Below are 22,014 nucleotides of genomic sequence, written 5' to 3' on the forward strand. Positions count from 1 at the left end.
CTTACACGTTTCTCTCATTGACTGTATAAAGTACAGCACCCACTGGTTTGTGGACATGCTTTTATTTTTTTATTTTTTTTACATGGGTTTATTGTAATGCATCCATCGTTTTGAAGCTTCGAGTTTAGCATTGTGATGTGGCCACCTTGAACTTTTGGAGCCAGAAGTGAAGTAGACAAGACGGTGCCGCTAAGCCTTAGCTGCTAGCTTGGTTAGCACGATGCTTTTACGGTCAATGGTTGATCATGCTAATGCTAATGCTAACAGTCGGTAACGAAAAGCAGGCTTAAAATCATTAAAACAAAATGTACTTACCGGGGGGGACTGAACATACAACTCCTTTGAGGATCTTTTAGTACAACCATACGCTGAACAAAACTTGTTAGGCGACCAAAATGTTCCAATTAACTTTCATGGACTGAAAACACACTAAGAAATAATGACAGCTTAGTACAGTCTATACCGTCTCTAGACTTGAAACTAGTGAGGAGGTCTTACATTTACATAAACATACCGACTTCTCTTCAGTACATTCATTTGGACATTGCCAATTTGTGAAGATATTCTGACAAAACCTTTGTGAGTTTATTGTTAAAAATATTGATGAAAGTTTTATGTCACTTTGGAAGAATGTATTGTTTGGTCTCATGGAAAATAACACACCAAAAAGTACATGATAAATCTCATTATAATAGCCAAATTCCACATCCATAAATGTATATTTACAGGTAAGAAACCCATGCTTTACTGCATTTAGCAATGAGATCAACAATACATTCATTCAATTCTCCCTAAAACCAAAAGTAATTACAACTGTGACACACTTTGCCATGTTAAAAATCTTAGTATAGATCCTCCTAGCATTAATTTATAGTTGTAATGTGTATTTTTTTTTTTTTTTACATATATACAATTACTTTTCTTTGTATGTAGGCTACCCAGAATGTATAGTTTTGTACGTAATGTACATATAAACGTTTTGTTATTACTGTTTTTGTCAATGGAAAGAGGAAAAAAACCTGACTTCCTTTTGCAGCCAGTGGTGTCAGCCCCCTGCTGGCGATTAGAGAGAATGCAGGTTTAGGGTTTTTCTGCATTGGCTTCACTTTTCAGACCCTGAGCTACCCACTTGGTTATCCTCCAGTGTCGTTAAAAGCTAATCTGTTTAATTCGAATGATCTTAAAAACCACCAACTCTTGTTAAATCCCTTCAGATGCATTTTCTATTAAGTATTCCTCAACAACAGAGCATTAAAACCCAGGAAAGTCCAATATGTTCAAGTTAGGATAATCTACAGCAGGCATGAACACAACCATCGTAAATCAGCTTCAAACCAGAGAGAATGAAAGACTTTTATTAGAAAATGACGACAGCCAACAACACAAGTTTAGCCAGCATCTGAACCAAAAAGGAAACAAAACAAAAAAACAAAAAAACAAAAAATGAAATGATGAAATTCCTTTTTCAAAAGATCTTGGTGAACACCGGGCAAAAACGGATATCATAGAAACTAAAAAGTGGTACTAAAAAACATACCAATACAGGAAGAAAGTACTCAACAGCTTTCCACATGAAAGAAAATGAATTTGTCCAAGATTAGTGTGACATCTTGCTCTGATTCATCCTTGATAATCATCAGATCTCGCACAATCCGTTCTCTGAAGGCTTTTTGTGAGATCGCATCCTTCCGAGCGGGTAAGAATGTCATCTCCAAACTCACAAAGGCTTCAGATTATGAAATTAAAAAAACCTTAAACTGCCTTGCGATGGTACTCTGGGGGGGCAACTTCATAGTCACTTGCATTGAAGAGCGACGCAGAGTTCTTTACAAGATACCTGCAAGGGAGCAACATCTCAGTTATTTTCTGCTGCAGATGAGCCAATATGAGCCTTATTAAAAAGATTTATGAATACTCACTTGAGAAAATCTTGTAGATAACTGAGCAGCAGCGCAAGGCTCTTCTCATCCAGGGGAGTGTATGCCAGCATGGCTCCGATTCTCACTTTCAAGAGGCAAAGAAAGAGATGCAGAATTTTACACACTACATGACCTCATACCTCCTCTTCATTTATAATAGCTCTACAAGTACTTCAATATTTCTGCTTTATAAATCACCTCAAGGGAGGTAATTCAAATATTTCAGCAGCTCAGAGCACAGGTCAGACTCATATAAAGAAGAATACAGATCTGTACAAGAGGGAGTTACGAACAACAGGCTGTAATGTAATGTTGATGTGCACTGCTGCCTGATGAAAAATATTCAGTTTTTTCATGTACAAGAGGATAAAAAAATAGGTCAGGAAGCTTTTATGACGACTTTTGTGCGCTACTTCATAGATTTTCTGTTTTAAAGTGACAACAAGGTCAGTCTACTGCACAGTCTAATCATTCTGAGAAAACACTACCACTTTTGTCTACAGGGGGCGTTAAAATCAACACAAAAATGAAAGTTCCTTGTAGTAACTTGAAATTTTTGTTTGTTATGCTATAATATTAGCACTTAATGTCCAACTATTTAGCACCTACAAGCAGTATATAACCTGTTAATAAATGGTTTATAACATTTTAATGTAGTTGTAAGCAGATATAAGCATTTATTAATATATTTGTCAAAAACTATAACTCGTCCTGTGGGCATCAATAAGTACAAGCACTTATATAAACAGATCAAATATGTCTTGAGAGGAAGATGTATCAGTGTACATTAACAAACACAGTCCGTTTTTACTGCATTATAATATAAAACATGTATTAAATGTGTATTAAGTTATTATAAATGCAAAAATTAGGCACTTAGGTAAAGTTTGCCAATATTGCAACTCATAATGTTTTACTAGTTTGCTCCTTTCATTCCACCTTATACATTTGATTTGTCTCTTGCTTTGTTGCTACATATCTGTCTCCTCTTTTCTGTCCTCTCTTGGCAGCTGCTGACATTTTAAGCTTCGCCACTTGGAAGCTGTTCTCCTTGATAATAAATAATACAACTGTGTGATGTTGTGTGAATGTTTTTTCTTACCAAAGAGTCTTAGTAGATGAGGAGCGCCGTAGATCTGAGACATAGACGTGTCGGGGTGGTTGGCCAGGATGTCTGCGTACTGCGGCCTTTCAAATTTATAGAGAAGTTGTGTCCCTAGCATGACGTTGAAATATTCGCGGATACCAGCGACGACCTCGTTCACAGCAAACTCCCTGAGCAGTGACAAAGCAAAGATCTCAATGAGAAACAGAGCGGGGGGGAAAAAAAGCTCCACCTGTACAGAGACCTGTATGTTGTCCATTTATTCTTTATACATGTATGTATATCTTGTTGTCCATGTGTATGTTTCTGAATAGGAGTTTTCTTAATTAAACTGATACTGACTCAGAAATGTTTATAACTAGCAAATCATCTTATCATATACAACAGGCTTCTGACTGTGAAAAAATCTAAAATGTATCTTACTTGCTGTCAGAGTTTCCTCTCGATTTCTTGTAGTTTGCATAATCTTCAAGGACTGTATCAACGTTCTTTTTGGCAGGTAGGTGGAAAAGCTGAAGACAGAACATATCACTCAACGAATGTTGGATATATTGTTGCATATCATACAAAAAAAAAAAAAAAAAAAAAAATTTTTGGTGATGTCAAAGGTTAAATTAATTCACCAACCTGTTTTTGCCGTGTGATCAGGTCCCAGTCATCCACAAGCCATGGTTTCAGCTCCTCAGGGATTTTTACTTTAACCTCCACCCGATTGATGAAGGTCTCCTCCTGCACAGGCAGGAACAGATTTAAGAAATGAACTTAAAAACATAAACAACAATTAACAACATAAATTAACTTCTTTTTTTCAGCACAACTCAATATTATTTGATATTAATGGGCAAATCAAACACACCCCTATTATTAGTTAAAAAACAAAAACTAAACAGATTCATGAACTCACACTTTCAACAGTTGGATCAACACGAGCCCTCTTCTTTCGTGGAGGGTGGGTCGGGTCTCCTCCTGAACTCGTCCCTTCTCCTGCACCAGGAGCTGCACAGACAGGAACACACTCAACTGTCATTTAAGTTATATCAGAATTAAAAGACAAAACAGGCAACCAGTGATTCAATGTAGTTAAACAGTTTCTACAGGTCCTGAGGAGAACTACAGTACATGTGAAAAAAGCTGTATGAAGCCTTTTGTGGCTCCAGAGGTAGTCTGATGAACTTCCTCATATCAATTTGCAATTTGAGTAATTTAGGCACCAGGTTTTGACAAGGAAGAAAAATGCATGGCATTAAAAAAGATATCTCTGGTTCTGTTGAATCGATTTTGATTCTTTTCATCTTAAACTGTCTACTATGAGTGCGACAAGTATAGGACAGCAATGTTAAATTAGTGGAGTGCTCTTGAATATGCAGCATATACTTACTCTTCTGTTTGTTCTTTTTGGTTTTCCTACAGGAGGAAAAGAAAATTACAAGTGTTAAAAACAGGAAATAGGTTTAACACCTCTGAAACTATTCGGCAGGAAACATGACAGCAGATGACATGTAGAAAACATGACTATGGTTTGAGAAAAGTGAGTGCAGAGAAAAACAAATGACTTGCACTCACACATCGTTTTTCTGCGATGCAGCAGGTATCTTCTTATTCGGCGCAGCACCCCTCATTCTTCCTTCTACATAATGGTCTCTGAAATAAGAAAAGACACACCGATAGAGTTCAGTTGCTTTGATCATTTAGAAATATATAATTCATATTAAAATCAGTTTGTTCTGAGAGTGAACAGAAACTAAATACTTCTGCAAACCTGTGATCTGTATCTTATGGTTATATTATCCTGCATGTCAATATTCTGCACTGCTCTGTGTGACTTTGTGTAGAAAGATTTGTCTTGATTTGTGAATATTAAAATTAATTTATTTACACTGTCAATTCACAATACTCTTCTTTAAACATCTACATTATGTGTAGGTGTACTCCTTATTCCTGTGTCTGTGTTCTTCTACACACCTGTCTACCAGTTGCACATAAGATGATTTTCAATTTGAATATTAAAATATTAAGTTACCTGTTTGTAATAATCATTTGTCTTCACTCTGACTAATGACCAGTTTGTTTACCTGACTTTTGGTGTGGATGCTAGTCACTGAATTCATGCTGGCCTTTGTGAACAGTTTAGTCTGCAAATACTGACATTAAAAAGAGAAAATGTACTCACTGATTGGCCCTCTGAAGCTCTTTCTGTTTCTGCAGATTACTGTCCACATACTTAAGCACTCGGCTTTCAGGAACCCATTCGTCCCAACTGGAAGAGAAAACGTGACGAAAGGAATTAGGGATTTGTGCAATCTCTACTGTACAAATATTAAATATAAAAATAAACCAAAACTTACTTTTTATTCCAGCCGCTATAATGAATGAAGTATTTGATTTGTTTGTCCTTGATGTTTATCTTAACACACTGCAAAGAGACACGATTCACTGTCAAAACACGTTTCTGTCAGCGACACAGACGAGGCTCACATGATCAAAGAGACAGGCTAACTAGTCAGCTTACCTTAGCTTCGTAGAGCAATGGCCCATGAAAACACAGCACTCTTTCACCTGAACAATTCATCAATAAAAAAAAAGGTCAGCATTAGATCAGTCCAAGTACAACAAAATCAAACTTTAAGACATTCTTGAACATCCTGCATATCAGCAACAGACATTAAGCTCACTCAGACATTTGATTTATTTTTTTTAAATGTAAAATAAGAATTACAGTACTGTGCAAAAGTTTTAGGCACTATAAATATTTAGATTCTTATCCCATAAGGGAGGCGTCTGACGGGTCCCAAATTTATTCTGCAGCATGACAACGACCTTAAAAATGCAGCCAAAGTCATAAAGAACTATGTAAAGCCACAAGAAGCACAAGGAGTCCTGCAGCAGATGGTATGGCCCCCACAGAGCCCTGGTCTCAACATCATGGAGTCAGTCTGGGATTACTGAGACGCTCAAATCCACAGAAGAAGAAGAACTGCGGCAACTGACCTGCCAAGTACCATTAAAAACTGTGTGCAGGTTTGCTGAGGAGAGCTGCTGCTGTTTTAAAGGCAAAGCATGCTCACATCAAATACTGATTTCATTTCAGCTTCTTCTGTTTACTGAACTTTGTATGAAGTTAATTAATGAAAAAAAAAAACTATGCATGACATTATTTTTGAAAGCATCCTCACTTCATTTTTACTGCCTGAAGCTTTTGCACAGTCATGTACTTCACAGGGTTGTGGTGAGACCTGACTTAACTTATCATTAAAATTAAAGATGCAAAATAAAAAGACACTTTGATAATTGTTATAATGTAATAATGACATTCAATTGCAATGGTGGAACTAAGTACATTCACTGTGCAGAATGATCTATGTGCTGAGTCTGACACTAGACGTCTGTGCTCATATTTTCTGCTCCGAGTGAAGAGTTTTCTTTGTGCTGCTCACCGAAAATTTGAGCTTAAGGCAAATACATAAAAGCATGATTTGTGACATCACAACTATTTTGGAGCCAGTATACAACTTAAAAAAGGTGTGATGTGGAAATCTAAAGTGAAGGAGTAGAGTAAATTCTAACCAGGTAATTTAACTTTTTGGAATTAGGAAGATTATTTTTTTTAAATGTCTTAAAACATGACTTGAGGGTATTTTTAAGTAAAAGATTTGAATTCTTCTTCCACAACTGACCAAGCCTACAGATATATTCTAGTACATAGTTTTTTTTTACATAATTCACTTAATGCTCACTTCTGTTTGTTCCAAATGTTTCAAAATATTTTTAGATGACATTTGAGAAAGGCTGTTTTGGTCATAACTCAGCATCAATTATTGTAGACAACTGGAAACAATCATGATATAACAGAAAGACAGATAACAATTAACTGAGTGAGAACAGAGGGGAGGGTTGTGACAGTAAGTAGCTGACGCTGAAGTTAGTTTCTGATTCAGGATTAAGGGAAAAGTTAAGGGAAACATAAATAAATTTGTTAGCAGCTGATTCTCTTATTTTTAGCCACTTTCTCTTGAGGAAAAAGTGCTAAACATCGTAGCAAAAGCCTTAAAGCTGTTACACATACTTTCACTTTAGTGAAACCTTTACTTTGCTAGAAACAATGCATTAAGGTAGATTTTACTGCTGTCTTCCCCATCCAGACAAAATTATTTTCAGTTTACATGAGCAAAATACAGGTTTCACAAATCTAAACGTGGGTTTAAATAGCAGTAAGACTTTAACAACACTTTTCGCAAATCAAAGTGGTGAAAAAGGGTATCAGCCAGTAAGTATACTTAAGCTTCCCTTAACTTTTCCCTTAACTCTGAATCGAAAGCGAACTTCAGCCTCTAACGCTGCATGAATGGAGCTAACATCACTGAGGATTAATCATGACCTTCTATGGTGTGTTAATGCCAACCTTACACTATACTGTGGAGAAAAGCCTGATTGCATGATTTAAGTAGCGAATAAAGAGGATAAGGGCTTATTCTGTGTGCATAACAAACAACAATGAAAGCTAGCAGTTAGCATTTCGGCGGCTACGGCAGCGAGCTAACGTGGTGCAGCTTTCCGGCGGCTGCAAACATCGTCCTCCTCCCTCACATCTGTCACAGCAGAAAGACACACCGCTTCTTACCTTCTTGAAATTTAGGTTTCGGGTCCTGTTTCGGCGCCATTCACGGATTAAACTATCAAAATATGGGAAAAATCGCCAGCTCCCATTCCAGTCTGAAACGGCGCCGCTCTCTAAAAACGTCATGACCGACGCGGTGACGCAATCACGCCGGGACCAAGCATGCGCCTGAAAAAAAGGTGCTCAAACAACATGTGAAATAACATCAATATTTGGGGTCCGTGTATGTTTTGGTCATTGGATTTTCCGTTCAGAAAAGGATATTAAAAAACAAAAAATGAGTGGTTATTTGATTTTCATTTTAAAATTCAAAAATTAAATTCAAGATATTTTTCTTTATCAGGGTCAAGAAGGGATAAACAAAACTTTAAAAACCGGTTGATTTTCATTTCCTGTTTCTAAAAACAAAAGATAAAATCGTTGGAAGACAGAAACAAAAAAGCGCCCGTTTCTTCATATTGTGTGACCGGAAGTTTCCGTTTTCAAAGTAAGAGCGCATGAGTCCATTTTATTTGGTGTGTGCCAGAATTTGAGATGATCAAATACATGTTCTTACATTCTCTAATCAAGGTGATTTTTGTCTCATCTACTACAATTAATTGCTAATGGAGACCCTTGTTTAACAGGCAATAGTATGATTTAAAAACAGACATTTTAAAAAGTATTAAAGTTGAGTAAAAAGAAAACACCGTCACCTAGTACACTTCAAACCATTTAATGGGGACACACATACAGACACTGACAAGTTTTTTTCTCAATTTGTATTTTAGAGTTCATAGAGGAGCCAGTCTTCATGCAGTGTTGCAAAAGCATCATTGGTTGCAAGACGTGTGGAACAGTGGCAGGAGACCTCTGACTACTGTGCAAAATGTAGGGGGGACTCCACACACAGCAATGTATTTGAGGTTAATGGTCTGGCTGAGACATTTCTTGCAGAAAAACCTCTTCCACCCCCACTTTGGTGTGATATGCGTGCAGAGATTTCTGCAGATGACAAGCCTTGTTTTGCCATGTCAAAAATCACGTCAGAGTAAGGTTCCAAAGACATTTTAGCCTGGGCTAGGGAAACCACAGGTAGAAGTCATATATTTTGGCGCTCTTGCCAGAAACACAGCACCGTCCTCATATGCGCTCTTACTTTGAAAACGGCAACTTCTGGTCTCACAATAAGAAAAAACGGGCGCTTTTTTGTTTCTGTCTTCTAACGATTTTATTTTTTGTTTTTAGAAACAGGAAATGAAAATCAACCGGTTTTTAAAGTTTTGTTTATCCCTTCTTGACCCTGAAAAAAGAAAAATATCTTGAATTTCAATTTTAATTTTTGAATTTTAAAATGAAAATCAAATAACCACTCATTTTTTGTTTTTTAATATCCTTTTCTGAACGTAAAATCCAATGACTAAAGCGGATTATACACGGACCATTTGCACATATTTCCTTTTTAATTTCTATGTTGAATGCAAACGTTGAGTGGTTATTTGATTTTCGTTTCAAAATATACAAAATTAAATTGAAATACGAGCTGTTTTTTTTTCTTTTTCGTGGAAGGGATGAGCAGAATTTTTTATTTTTTAATGGTTTAATTTTCCTTTCATATTTAGAATGATAACAAAATAAAATCACTGGCAAACAGAAACACACAATGCCCAGATTTCTCATATACTAAGACCGGATATCGTCATCAAGGCAGGAGCGCAATAAAGATCAATAATAAAAAATAACAATAATATTCCTCTCTGTGTAGAAAAGTAGTTTAACACTAAAAACGGTCTGACAGGCAGACAAGAGAAATCCCAACAGATAATGTGCATGTTGCTCACTGTTTACTGGTACAACTAAATGTAATGGAGCCATCATTAATGTCATTAGTTACACCTGTGGGTTTCCTGCTGTGATGCATTTAAGATCTAAGGTCTGTTGTGGAGCCTGGAGGGTAGCACCAGAATAATCATTACAGCATTTCATTATTATGATCAATTAATACATTGATGTTATAACTGTTCTTTTGAGTTGATTAATTAATTTGCATTTAAATTAATATTACATTCAAAATAATTATGAAATGATCATTAAATTATTAATTAATGCATTGTGAAGAGGAATCACAATTGCACAAAATTAGTTGTACGAAATTGTATTGTACATTTTATTCTCAAGTATGTCCTCAAATACAGAGCAGCAGCAGGAGCTCTCATTGGCAGCTGGCTCGCTTTTGACCAGACTTTAAAAAAAAAAGTTTATCTGATTGGACTTTTTAAGAGCAGGACTTTTGATTGTCATAGCAGGAAAATAACAAGCATTACTTATAACATTAACAATGGCCTCGTTCCATTCAAGTGTCCCAGTAAGTCATGACAGTGTCACAGTGAGTCAGCATGAACACCAGGACCCTGAAATTGAAGCAGTTTAGGTTTATTATTTATACCTGTGCTTTTCCTACTGAGACATGTCTTCTATGAAAAAGGCCTATATAATTTAACACTGTGTATCTATATAATTATATATAATATAAAAAGAGTCTGAGGAAAGGAGGTTAAAATGCCTTACTGCTTTTGACATGATTAGCCTGTATCTCTGTTATCTGTTGTTAAATGCCAAATAAACATTTTTTTTAGTATTTTCATATCAGAATCACCCTGTTGTGTCTTCCTGTAAAACATTTTCAATTAATAATTCAAATTGGTACAGATAATAAGTATCAATCCAAAACATGTCCTCCTTATTTCCTCAAATTTAAAACCTCTATTTGTTCCTCACTGCAAGAAACTTTTTGAAATAATTATTATGAAATGTAACATGAGGCCAGAGATTGCTGTGGCACTACTCTGAGTTGGAGGTCTGACATTAATGAACCTACTTTTTATGACATTGATGAAAAAACTATTTAATGAAGTGATGTGAACAGTCACATCACAGCTGATATCCAGTCCAGGACTGTATCGGCACTGATACCAATCAGTTTATCGGATTAGTGCATCACCTTATGTTAAATTAAAAAAAATATTTCCTATTGTTGAAGAATATAGTCAACCATGTGCTCCCTTGTGACTGAGAAGTTGACCTTTGACCTCAACGTCACCTTTGTTGCACCTCACACTCCTTTCCTTTCCTGTCATTTCTCCACTATTATTATCTAATGAAGGCTTAAAATGCCTTAAAAAAGACATCTGTGCTTAGACCAACTACAATGATGCACTTTCTTATATCTGTTTAATTCTTACAAATATCAAACAGCACAGTAGACCTTGTAGCGGTTCAAAATGATCAAAGCCTCTACTGAGTTATTGACATCATCTGATAGTAAAATGGACAGAGAAACAGAAAATGTTACAATGCGTGTCAAGCAACAATGACATCTTTAAATAGCATTAATTATATAATTACAAAAGAAATATCACATACAATGACAGCAATGCATATCCACGAATCAAACAAATGCTGAAAATATATATGATAATAAATAATCCTAATTGTAAGCACAAGTCAAGAAAAATAAAGGGGAGAGGAGGAAGGGAGGACAAGGAGGTGGTGGGGTGGGGGGGTCATAATTACTTCAATGGATTTTAACTTCTGGGCCAAAATGCATTGTGATTCAGTCAAAGACTAAGCTATCACAGGTATCTTATAGGCTGTTGCAAATACACTGAACAACAAAAAGGCTGCGTGTCCTGTGGCCTCACAAAGGAGTAGTGTGGCACTCAAACAGGTGAGCTTTCAGAGTTTGCCAAGACATGCAAAGCTGAAAACTCCTCTTGGAAGTGTTTACTGTAACTGAGCACTTCACTGCTCTACACAGCCTTTATGTGAAAAAAAAGCAAGTGCTAAAATCAAACATAAAGACATCATGAAATGCCATCAACCCACTTGTTGAACAAAATTTATGCCTTTGAACTAAAACAATACTTTCAAGTGGATCGGAAAGTAGCCGCGTCACAGAGTGGAGAAGCAGATTGTTGATGTCGACTGGCCACTTCACCACAGCTTAGTTAAGTGTAATATGCAAAATAGAACCTTAAGAGAAAAATACACAATATTGTAAATTTCAAATCTGTATAAAAGGTCGAATTGTGTCATGTGATGACAGAGAGATGCTTGCTGGACCGGTGCCATCCACCCACACACTGGAGGAGCCTGGTCCTACAATACTGACTTATTTCCAAATTATATGTATTTTAATTACAGTCTGAACTCTTGACATTTTGTTCATATTTAACTTGAGTGTAAAAAGCTTGGAGGAGGAGAGTGCAGCGTTATGACAACAGAAGGATCTAGCGTTCGTGTTTGCAATTCTAGTGGCAACGGTTCCTAGAGGCATAGGGAATGCTTCTTTAAAATAAAGAAAAAAAACAGCATACATCCGACATAACTTACATCATAAATAATTCCTTACAAATATGACCACAGCATGGATGTCATACAGAAAAACCTACAGTGAAAAAAATGGCCAGATCTTTCTGCTGTCAAAACAGTTTTGACAGTAATGATGCCATTTAGAAAATAAAGAAAGTGTTACACATTTTCCTGTTTTACCGTGACTTGCCTTTTTGTACATTTATAACAATGCCCATTTTCTTTATGTTCTAAATATCATGTTCTATAAGGTGTCACCTCATTAGGGTTCTGTGCACATAACATCATACTGAAATAATGCCTTTGACATGGAATATTGAAACAAAACTGTAAAAACCAAGTACAAAAGGTACAATTTAATCAAAGGACCACATGACGAGGTGTGAAAAAGTCTTCAGTATTCACAGAAAAATATCAACTGAAGTAACTCACCGGACAAGAAGCGTCCTAAGTTTATGTACATATGATAAGTAAAATTGAAAATAGATTTTCCTCTCTGTACATAGCACTGTATTCTTTCATCTTCCTCTTCGTTATTTACAAAGAACTCCCGTTCTCGAGGTCTCCCTTGTTTTTTAAGTTCTGTGTGGATCTAGTCAAGAGAGATAACGTCAGATATGGAGCCATAAATGGCTGCCGCTGCCGCCGCGGCTTCCACCGAGGACCGTGACAATCCTGAGATGGAGTGGTTGTCCCTGTCTCTGTCTCGCTCTCTGTCTTTGTCGCGGTCCCGCAGACTGCTGGAAGACACCAAACTGCTGGTGCTGCCACTGTTGCTGCCTCCGTTGGTGGCTGCAAGCGTGCTGCTCCCAGGGGTGCCCGGCTGCTCCCGTAACATCTGAGACGAGCCGTAGGGCAGGAAACGGTTGAGGAGCAGGTCGTGGTCCTCTGAGGCTGAAGCCGACGCAGCCGCCGCCGCAGCCATCACCATGTTGTAATGCTAAGTAGACAGAGAAGACGGAGAAGAGAGGCCGTTACGCGACAGCAGAACTAAAACATCATGTACAGCAGGGCGATGCTCCCCACTGACACCGCCTTCAAAACGTGTCAGAGTTAATGTACCTGATTGTCGCCTTGGAGGAAGGAGAAGAAATTGAGATCTGTAAGAAAGTAAAGAAGATTCAGTCCATTTACTTAATTTATGATACACACAACTCCAATTTATTTAACAAGCAAAAACCAGCTTTGTTGTTGCTTGTTAAATGTTGTGTGTGTGTGTGATGTTTGGATTCATCAAGCCTGTCTTAATACAACATTAACTACATATTTAGGTTGGTCACTCTAATCATTCCTCATTCCTAGCATGACTACACTGTGACAAATACAGGAGATTATCTACAGACCTCATTCTGAGCAAGTTGAAGATCAGTAACAACCAGGAAGTATTTCTTACAAAGATAACTAACTTTGGAAAGTCTTCTTGAGCCAATTGAGACTGCTGGCACCTCATATTAGCTTCAGCTGAATGTTAGAATATATTTATTTTCCCAGAATAAAGACTGGATTTGTTCCTCACTTCTTACAGAGGTAGTCACACTAGAGAAAGATCGCATCCCAGCCAGTACAGACAGGAGCGATGACTCCGTCAGCTCTTTCAACTTACAAACATAAATGAAGTATTGCAATAAGATTTGAGGCTATCATTACAGGTAAGAGACAGACGTACCTGGCAGGTCACTAGTTGTGTGATAATAGTGGCGGTAGTCCTGGATAAGAGGTGGAGGAGGAGGAATGTAGCTGGTCTCCACAGGGGGCATGCTGGGAGCTCGGCTCACAGGTGAAGTCTGGCTGTGTAGGTTTAGCACTCTGAGAGGAGACGAAAACGATGCCACGTCAGATTAGTGACAAAAGTAAAAGGGCACAAAGACGCTGAAAATACATTTATTTATGGTGATGTCACTTGGTTTGTAGACTTACCCCTTGTTTGGAGGTGGAGACACAGGTGACAGTGAGGGACAGGCCCTTTTAGGAGGTGGCTCATCATCTAGCTCCTCATCTGAGGAACTATCCAGTGTCAGATCGATCACATCGACTTTCTTGCTGTTGTCATGAGATGATCCTCGCTTCTGCTCGTGAGAATCTGTTCGAGACGAATCTACAAAGAAACAGTAAACTCACACTGTGCACACAGATGACAGCGAAGAGTACAAAACACACAATATCTGAAATCTGTGAGCTCCTTACCGCTGTCTACACCGTAGTACGAAGCAGACACCTCCTGCACCTCTCTCTTTGACCTCATGGGCGCCCAGCTTCCGTCTTCTTTGAACTGGATTTCATCACAGTCAGAACAGCTGTTCAAGATTTCCATGAACAACCTGTGACGACAACATGACAACTAAACAACCACAATCACATCCAAACACAGACCTGCATTTAAAGTGCAGGTGCATTCCTTCACCCATTAAAAAAAGGGCCAGTACATAGACACAGCGGGGGTGTTAATGCAGAGGACTCATCCAGCCAAAAAGTTAAACCTGGCTTAACTTTAACTGCAATGCGACATTATGGCAAGGCACCGCATTGGCCAACCAAATACATGCTTGCACACATTTCAGGTTGACACATTTCTTAAATCAAAACGCAGCAAAAGTTGAGTTAAGGTCATCTATTTGCTGGACGGCACTTCATGTGATTTGCTGGAGCCCTAATTATAACATACAATATATTAATTTAAAAAAACATTAGTGCAATACAAGCAGCATCTGACTGTATACGTAAGTACTAAGTACTGTGTATGTATGTTTGACTTGTGTGTGTGTGTGTGTGTGAGAGGTTTTTAACTTAAATATTTCTTTTATGTCTCTTTTTATTTGAGCTCCACTCTTCGTTATATACCTGTACAATGACATAAACTATTTTATTCTATTCTATTACAGATTTCAGCTTCAAGGCAAATGAAGCTACAAATCTACTGTTTGTTTCACATTTTACACTCTAAACTAAATCCATCGAAGGGGAATCAGACAGCAGCGCCGAGCTGATGCAGTGTTGTGCTTACCCGTCTATAATGAGGTGCTCATACGGTGCCTTCTTGTCACAGACTGGACAAACCCAGGTCGGCTTCTTCTCATTCATTTGGATATAAAGTGTAGCATCAAAGCACTGAAGGTGTGAGCATGTCATCGCTCGGCAAGCGATTGTCAGCCTCATCTTTCCCAGCTTTAAGACAAAAACACAAAGACAGACATAAAATACATTTCAGTACTGCATATACTACCTACTAGCTCTTCTAATACAGTATAAAAAGAAGTATTTTCATATTGTTTACTGCAACTTAAAATGTGATCAGAATTGTGCATCTAATGAATTCACATAACACCAGAGTTTCTTCCAAATTGAGCAATAAAGTTGATTATTTACAGGACACAGCAGAGACACTCGTAGACTGGTGGTGGCGATCTCACTCTCTGGATCAGCCGTTAGTTTCTCTTTGACTGTAAGAGAGGACAAGCAGAGCACAAAGTTAGATACAAGAAATGTAGGAATAAGTTGTTTTGTTTCAGAGGAACTTACAGTCAGTCTGCACTCATCTGTTATCTGTAATCTTTGGTGCAGAAAAATTAACAGCCCTTTCTAAAAAGGCCCAAAGTAACATTTCCAGTTATAATTGAGGAACTTGGGACCCTTTTCAGTTCCTGAATAAGTTATGGATTAAGTTCCACCCATTGTGCTCAGATTTTCTGGTCCAAAGGCAAAAGATAGTGGTGACACATACTCTGTTTTTAGTTGGGGTGGGGATCTTTGGGAATGTAATGATTCAACTCAAAACCAATCCTCAAATGAATCAATAGAAATTGTTTTCTACAAGACGCTGCGTACAAAACCATCCGCTTGTATCATTAGTTCACTGGAATGCAATATGAAACAAAACTGACAGGCACACTAAATGGTCTTCATGAAAGTCAGTGTCTAACAAACAGGAAAAAGAGAAAACTGGGAAAGTACCCAATTTTATAGGTTAGAAAAGTAAACTGCTTTAATTTGGAAACATCTTACACTTCTCTGCCTGTGTGAAAATAAATGAAATGAAAGTCTAATTTACGGCCCAACATCACTGGTTGAGTGTTTTAAGCAGGAGTCATGGGAGGGGGTGTTCAGAGCGATTCACAAGAATCGAGATTCTTGTGGCGACTTACTCAGAGCTCTTGAGTGGTCAGGGTTCCTGATGCCTTTGGCCCGTAGTCTTTGCAACAACACTGCAGACGACTGCTGTCTTACCAAATAAACAGCCATGGAAAAATTCTGACAAAAGAAGATAAAAAAAAATAAGTAATAGGTAAAAAAAAGTAACGCTAATGTGATTTATATCCCCCTGAAAGCTTTCATTTAAATATACTGGGACACTAATTTCATAAAAGTTTAAAAATATTCTGATCTGGATCTTCTCACCCTCCCAATTTCTGAAGTCCATGACACCACGATTGTGTTGGGGACTGTGGTGGACAGTCGGACAAGAGAGGTTATGTTGATGGGGCGACTGGGCCTTTTTGGTTCAACTCCATTTTTGGTGGGAGGAAGATATCCCTGCAGGGAACAAAACATCAAACATCAGCAACTTTGATTCTGAACTGAAAACACGACACAGACTGACGATGGACTGTGTGGACTCACCGGGAGATTACAGGGCTTTCCATTCACCTTCACGCACAGATTGGGAGGGAAATGATCTTCCTGCGGACAGCTTGTCTCTGATAAACAAAATCTGGAAATAAAGAGAACAGGTTACAAAGGTGAGAAGTTCAAATGTTTGAGTGACAAATCTCATAAGCAGTTAAGTTGCCACGCTAAAAAAAAAAAAAAAAAAAAAAAAAAGGTTGGCTTGCTTGTTTTATTTTACCATTTCAGTTGTGTCAAGTACAGCCACCTCCATCTATGATATAGGAGAGCATTTCTTAATGGATGCCATTCATCCATACAGTGAATTTATATTTCAGCAACTTTGAAAACTGTCATTGTTTTTATGTCATCAGGTAAAAAGTTGTTAAAGATGTTTTACCTGAGCTAACAGATGCACTGACACTGACTGACTTACACTTCTCCTGGAACTGAATTGCAAACCAAGTTTTAGGCACATTAGCAGCAACGCCACCAGTACTATGAATTAACATTAACTAACAATGTATTAACATTATATCTGTATTATAATATATCTCTATAAAATGTGTCCACACATCTAAGCACTTGTGTTTTTTTATTACTGACTTTTAACAATGGCTTTACTTCAGTGTGGATAAAAACAAGTGTCCACTGCATCCCTCCTTCCACAACTTCACAGTAATTTATTATGTTATTTTTTTTGTCATTTATCATTATTTATAATTGTTAGCTAATAAAGAAAAAGGTCTAAGTGAAAGCTTAGGGTGAAAGTTTTAACTTCCTCACCACAGAGAAATCTCAACAATCTGCAGATATGTTTTGACACGAAAGAAAATATAAAAAATACTGAGGTTAAGATCATAATGATAAAACCTTTTCTAGGTGGTTCCAAACTGAGAGTAGGGTAAACACACGTCCACTAATCTGTCACTAATCAGCACACACACTTCCTGATTAAAATAGAAACTTTTTATGCTCGGAAGAAAAGTTGTTGTACATACCTTAATTGGACTTGAACAGCAAAGTCACATTTGGTCCCAGATATGTCCCTAGAGAATTTTAAAAAAGGAGTCAGATGAAGCTATTTATGATACCTCAACACACTATTTAATGACAAATTTGATAAGTGTGTCATAAAATAACCTGCTTCCTAATAATGTAAAGAGAAAAGTTTGAATCTGTTTGCTGGTTAAAATATGTTGCTTCCCTTTTGTCACACAATGAGCTGCAGAGAGCTTTCTCACTTACATGGAGCTGCTGATCTGTTGAACTTGTTGTGGTGTTAATGCGAAGGCATAACATGCTTCCTGGAACCGCTGACTGTTGTCTGAGGCTACAAAAAAAGAAACCAGAAACAGAGCACAGCAGTCAGATGGGAACCCTTCAGAAACCCTCGGGTCTAAAGCTGCGTCAGCTCATAATGAACTTTTTACAGAGCAGGATGTGGCGGACTCACCGAGGCTGGTTGGCTTAATGAGCTCATCCAGCATGTCGTAGAATGGCAATCTCTGGAGCTTGACATCAGGGTGTACGGGGTGCAGGGCGGAGGAGAGGTGAGGCAGACTGAGCTCATGCTTAGGCCCGAGCAAAGAAACAGGCAGCATAGGCGACGGAGACCCGTGGCTTTCAAATCCCAGTTGTGTGAGGCCGGCGGGCAGGCTGGAGGCAGAGTGAACACCGGGCAGGGCGAGGTCCACCGGCGAAACCATTTTGGTTGGGAAGCGCCGTCTGTATAGCTCTTTGATCTTCATCTGCACGGCAGGACTACAACCAGCTTTGAGTAGGTGGAGAGATTTGGTCAAAAGTTCGTGTTTGCGTCCGTGCTTATTCCGTCCTGCATATCCCAACAACACTTGGAGCTCTGAAACTCGAAGGCTCATTACCATTTGCTGGTGAAAGATAAAGAGTGAAATTAAACCCTTTTTTTCTGTGATAATGTAAAGAAACATGTTTTTAGACATTATTATTGATTCATTTTTTCTATCATTACAACCCTTCTCTGGTTTATAAATCGTCCACATCTCTGACACAAACAAGCACAAGTGTCACAATACTAACAGCAATATTAAAAACTTAAATTATTCAGTATATTTATGATTCAGATACAGAAACAAACTGACTCTGAGATGATTTTGACAGACAGAGCCCAAATTACAGACTGTAGATTTGTTTTATACTGAATGCTTTTCAGCTTTTTCAATCCATAAATCATCATCAGATGCTTCAAGTGATAATATACAATGCTACAATGTCACAGAACAACATTAGAGTAATAAAAGTCTTCTAATAAAATTTTTATATACCAGACATTTATTCTTCACACTGTGTCCGAGAGGTGTTTACTCAACTTTAGTTTGTGATGTTGAACAGGCTGCACTGTACTATAAAGTCTTCTTCATGTTAAGTTGTAGAGCTGCAATGATTAATCGACTGGCAGAAGATTAATCTACAATTATTTTGATAATTGATCAACTATTTCAGTCATATTTCAAGCAAAAATACCAAATAATTTCTGTTTCCAGCTTCTTAAACGTGTATTTGCTGTTTTACTTTGACATTTATAACAATCAATCGAGTAATACTAGGCTCTGGACTGTTGGTAGGGCAAAAACAAGCCAATTGAATTCATCACTGTGGGCTCTGTGAAATAATGGAGGACATTTTTTCCACTATTATTTAACAGTTCACGGACTAAACAATCAATCAAGAAATCATATGACACTTTACATTTTAATCTGAACAATATAAATCACATCCTTCAGTTGTATTTCAGTCAAATAAGACAACAACACAAGCCTCATCAATTACCACAGAACTGGATCCACAACTTGAATCTGTGATACTGTGAAAAATGACATTTTTAGCTCCAGAAAATGTTGTTTTTCTTACACGGTCACTGCATTGTATTATATTATATATTAAACATGGTTGTGTTTTTATATCTACACCCTGTATAGACGAATCTCCTGTTCCTACTAGTGGACTGTGCTTATCAATCGTTTATAAATAGCAACACAAATAAAACGCTTAACGTTGGCATCAAAACGCAAGAAGCCCATATGCACCAGGCCTGCACCACACCACAGTACCTCCCACTAAAAAAAGACTGCTGCTGCCCTTACTACATTAATCCCAGGAACATTGCACACATGTATATAATCTCAGGAACTTCTGCATATTGCACATTTATTTATAGTAGATTTATTTTTTAATACAGAAATTGTTTACCATGTATAGTATTTTATTTTGTTTCTTTGATCAATTTCACCCTTAAGCTGCTACTTTTTTTCCTCCACTATACTGCTTGTGTAATTTTGAATTTCTCCAAATGGAAATAAATAAAGATACATCTTATCTTGTATTTACTGCAGGATGTATTTATACATATATACATATCCAAATATTACCATGGTTAAATATCCCCTCCAGACGTGTATAATACTATATTTTAAATAATAATTTTGATGTGGTTTTTACAACATAAAGGTTCAATTATCAGGTTGAAATCCTTCCAATAGCATCTCCTCTTTCTCCCTCATTATCTTATCATATCAAAAAGGTCCACTGTGTGTTAATCAAAGAGCCTCAAAAATAGCATTCAACGCTGCAACAGGTAAAACCACAAACATCCTCATGACACTTCCAGCCTGTTGAGTAACACACCACAAAATATAAGTGTTACTTTCTAAAGTTATTATGAACAAGAACAGCTGAATTATTTGACTCAAAACGCATTTTCTGCTTGTGTATAGTAATAACACAGCTCATGTATGATAGTCTACGGCAGAGGAGGAGGGTCAACAAGACAGACATCTATCATATGAAGGGACACACATCATGAAAGAAAACATTTATCTGCCACATGTTCAGTGTTTATCTGCCACCTGTTCAGTAAATACATTAATAATATAAGTTAGTAAAAGGAGGATTATTAGCGCCTGACTTATGGTGGTGTATTTTGACTGAAACTTAACTTATATTACACTATTCACTTTATCTCCTGTTTGATGATTGATCGCCCCAAAAAACTGGGGTTAACATCACCGCTAACCAGGCTGTAGACGGCGCATATATTCCGTTACGTGTAGTCAGAAATAACACTGCTGAATAGCTTATCGCTGCAGGTCTTCCAGGGAATAGACAGAGCCCGTTTTTTAAAAGAGATACCGCCGCCTCTCCGGTGAGCTGCTGACACTGACAGCCGGATCACACCACAGAGAGGCTGGGGTCAACGCGCTGACATGAGTTTAGTTCTTATATTGTCCCACAGGTGATATATCCGGCCTTATCTGCAGGTGAGCCGCAGAAACAGAAACGTCGGCAACAATAACAAAGCTAATGCTAGCGGGTTAGCATGCCAGCTAACAGCTTGTCTGGGCTGCGCTGCTTTGCTTTTTTTTTTTTTGGCGTCATATGCTTTGATTACAACACTTTTCGGTGCTCTGCTGTCAAGTTACCGCGGTGGCTACGATTTGCAATTCAAACCTGACTGTGTGAAGCGTCTATTTGTCAAGCTAATATTTGGGCTCGCTTTACCTTCAGTTCCGCACTCTCCGCCATCTTGTTACATTGGGTGCGCATGCGCAAAAGCCATCCTCAAGGGACAGCGCAGATTGAGCTGCAGCGGGGGGCCGGCAGGGGGCGCTGCTGTGTAAGGTCAGTCAGAGACATGCAAATTGACTAAAGAAATCTCAGCTATCTTGGGTTTTTAAAAGAGGAAATTAAAAACAAACTGTCTCCCACTTTCAGTTAATGATTACATTTCATAATCTTTTCAAAAAAGCCATGAAATGAAAATGAATGAGGAAAGAAAACTAAAATAAACTTTGGATTCATCTTCAGATAATGTATTGTACCCTTAGGTAAATTTGGTTTACAGTGAGTGAGTCATCTCATGTTGTTACGCCCACGAACAGACAGTACCTGACAAGAACATGTTAGACAAAGTGACGACAGTGCTCAGACTAAAAGGACAAAAGAAGAAGAACGGCCCCAGAAAACAAGATACAAGAATAAAAAAAGAAATTTAAAAAAAAGTTGATAAAAGACATAAGATATGTAAAATCAAGTTAAGAGATCAAATATGTGCCATTAGTAAAAACAAGTTAAAAGAAACAATACAAAACATGAATAAATAAATAATGTTACATTTTGCAGTTTCTTTTACTTGTTAATAGCACTGATGTCTGCTAGTACAAAGCTGTTTTTGTATCGTTTGGTTTTCCAAGCAGGTACCATAAACCTCGGTCCTGATGGGAGCAGCTGAAACTCACCATTAAGAGGGTGGGAATTATCTTTTAAAATAAAGCCAGCTATCCTCTGTAATTGTCTACAGGGATTAGAGGAAGTAGGCTTAAAGTTGTTTTCCTTTAAAGGACCAGTGTGCTAGGATTTAGTGGCATCTAGTGTTGCGGATCCAGATTGCT

The 22,014-nt window shown here is 37.7% G+C and overlaps 2 protein-coding genes across 2 annotated transcripts; both read right to left on the reverse strand.

Moving 5' to 3' along the window:
* Window positions 1–1,328: 1,328 nt before the first annotated feature.
* On the reverse strand, window positions 1,329–7,754 carry LOC133982561 (mortality factor 4-like protein 1). Its single transcript, XM_062421626.1, has 12 exons — window positions 7,643–7,754; window positions 5,534–5,580; window positions 5,370–5,437; window positions 5,195–5,281; window positions 4,588–4,665; window positions 4,403–4,428; window positions 3,929–4,020; window positions 3,652–3,753; window positions 3,448–3,536; window positions 3,022–3,194; window positions 1,920–2,004; window positions 1,329–1,837 (listed from the first exon to the last, which is right to left on the reverse strand). Exons 1-12 carry the CDS (start codon window positions 7,680–7,682, stop codon window positions 1,753–1,755), a joined length of 972 nt encoding a protein of 323 aa, XP_062277610.1. The 5' UTR covers window positions 7,683–7,754; the 3' UTR covers window positions 1,329–1,752.
* A 3,078-nt stretch (window positions 7,755–10,832) lies between these two features.
* pias1b (protein inhibitor of activated STAT, 1b) lies at window positions 10,833–21,169 on the reverse strand. The gene is made up of 14 exons (XM_062420858.1): window positions 21,125–21,169; window positions 18,045–18,477; window positions 17,837–17,921; window positions 17,590–17,637; window positions 16,604–16,694; window positions 16,382–16,516; window positions 16,129–16,234; window positions 15,353–15,426; window positions 14,991–15,151; window positions 14,174–14,307; window positions 13,907–14,084; window positions 13,656–13,795; window positions 13,052–13,089; window positions 10,833–12,929 (listed from the first exon to the last, which is right to left on the reverse strand). The coding sequence occupies exons 1-14, from the start codon at window positions 21,167–21,169 to the stop codon at window positions 12,582–12,584; spliced, it is 2,016 nt and encodes a 671-aa protein (XP_062276842.1). The 3' UTR covers window positions 10,833–12,581.
* Between the last annotated feature and the right edge of the window lie 845 nt (window positions 21,170–22,014).

The sequence above is a fragment of the Scomber scombrus genome, chromosome 6 (assembly GCF_963691925.1).
Source record: "Scomber scombrus chromosome 6, fScoSco1.1, whole genome shotgun sequence".
Taxonomy (NCBI): domain Eukaryota; kingdom Metazoa; phylum Chordata; class Actinopteri; order Scombriformes; family Scombridae; genus Scomber; species Scomber scombrus.

Bases quoted from the DNA above. Each gene is read 5' to 3' on its own strand.
- LOC133982561 (XM_062421626.1), bottom strand. From the start codon at position 7,682: ATGGCGCCGAAACAGGACCCGAAACCTAAATTTCAAGAAG. The intron at 5,438-5,533 runs GTAAGCTGACTA...GTCTCTTTGCAG, and splicing joins CATTGCTCTACGAAGCTAAG to TGTGTTAAGATAAACATCAA. The intron at 3,754-3,928 runs GTGAGTTCATGA...CTGCCTGTGCAG, and splicing joins TTGATCCAACTGTTGAAAGT to GAGGAGACCTTCATCAATCG.
- pias1b (XM_062420858.1), bottom strand. From the start codon at position 21,169: ATGCGCACCCAATGTAACAAGATGGCGGAGAGTGCGGAACTGAAG. The intron at 17,638-17,836 runs GTAAGTGAGAAA...AAAATTCTCTAG, and splicing joins CAACAGATCAGCAGCTCCAT to GGACATATCTGGGACCAAAT. The intron at 13,796-13,906 runs GTAAGTCTACAA...GTCTCCTCTCAG, and splicing joins TCTCCACCTCCAAACAAGGG to AGTGCTAAACCTACACAGCC.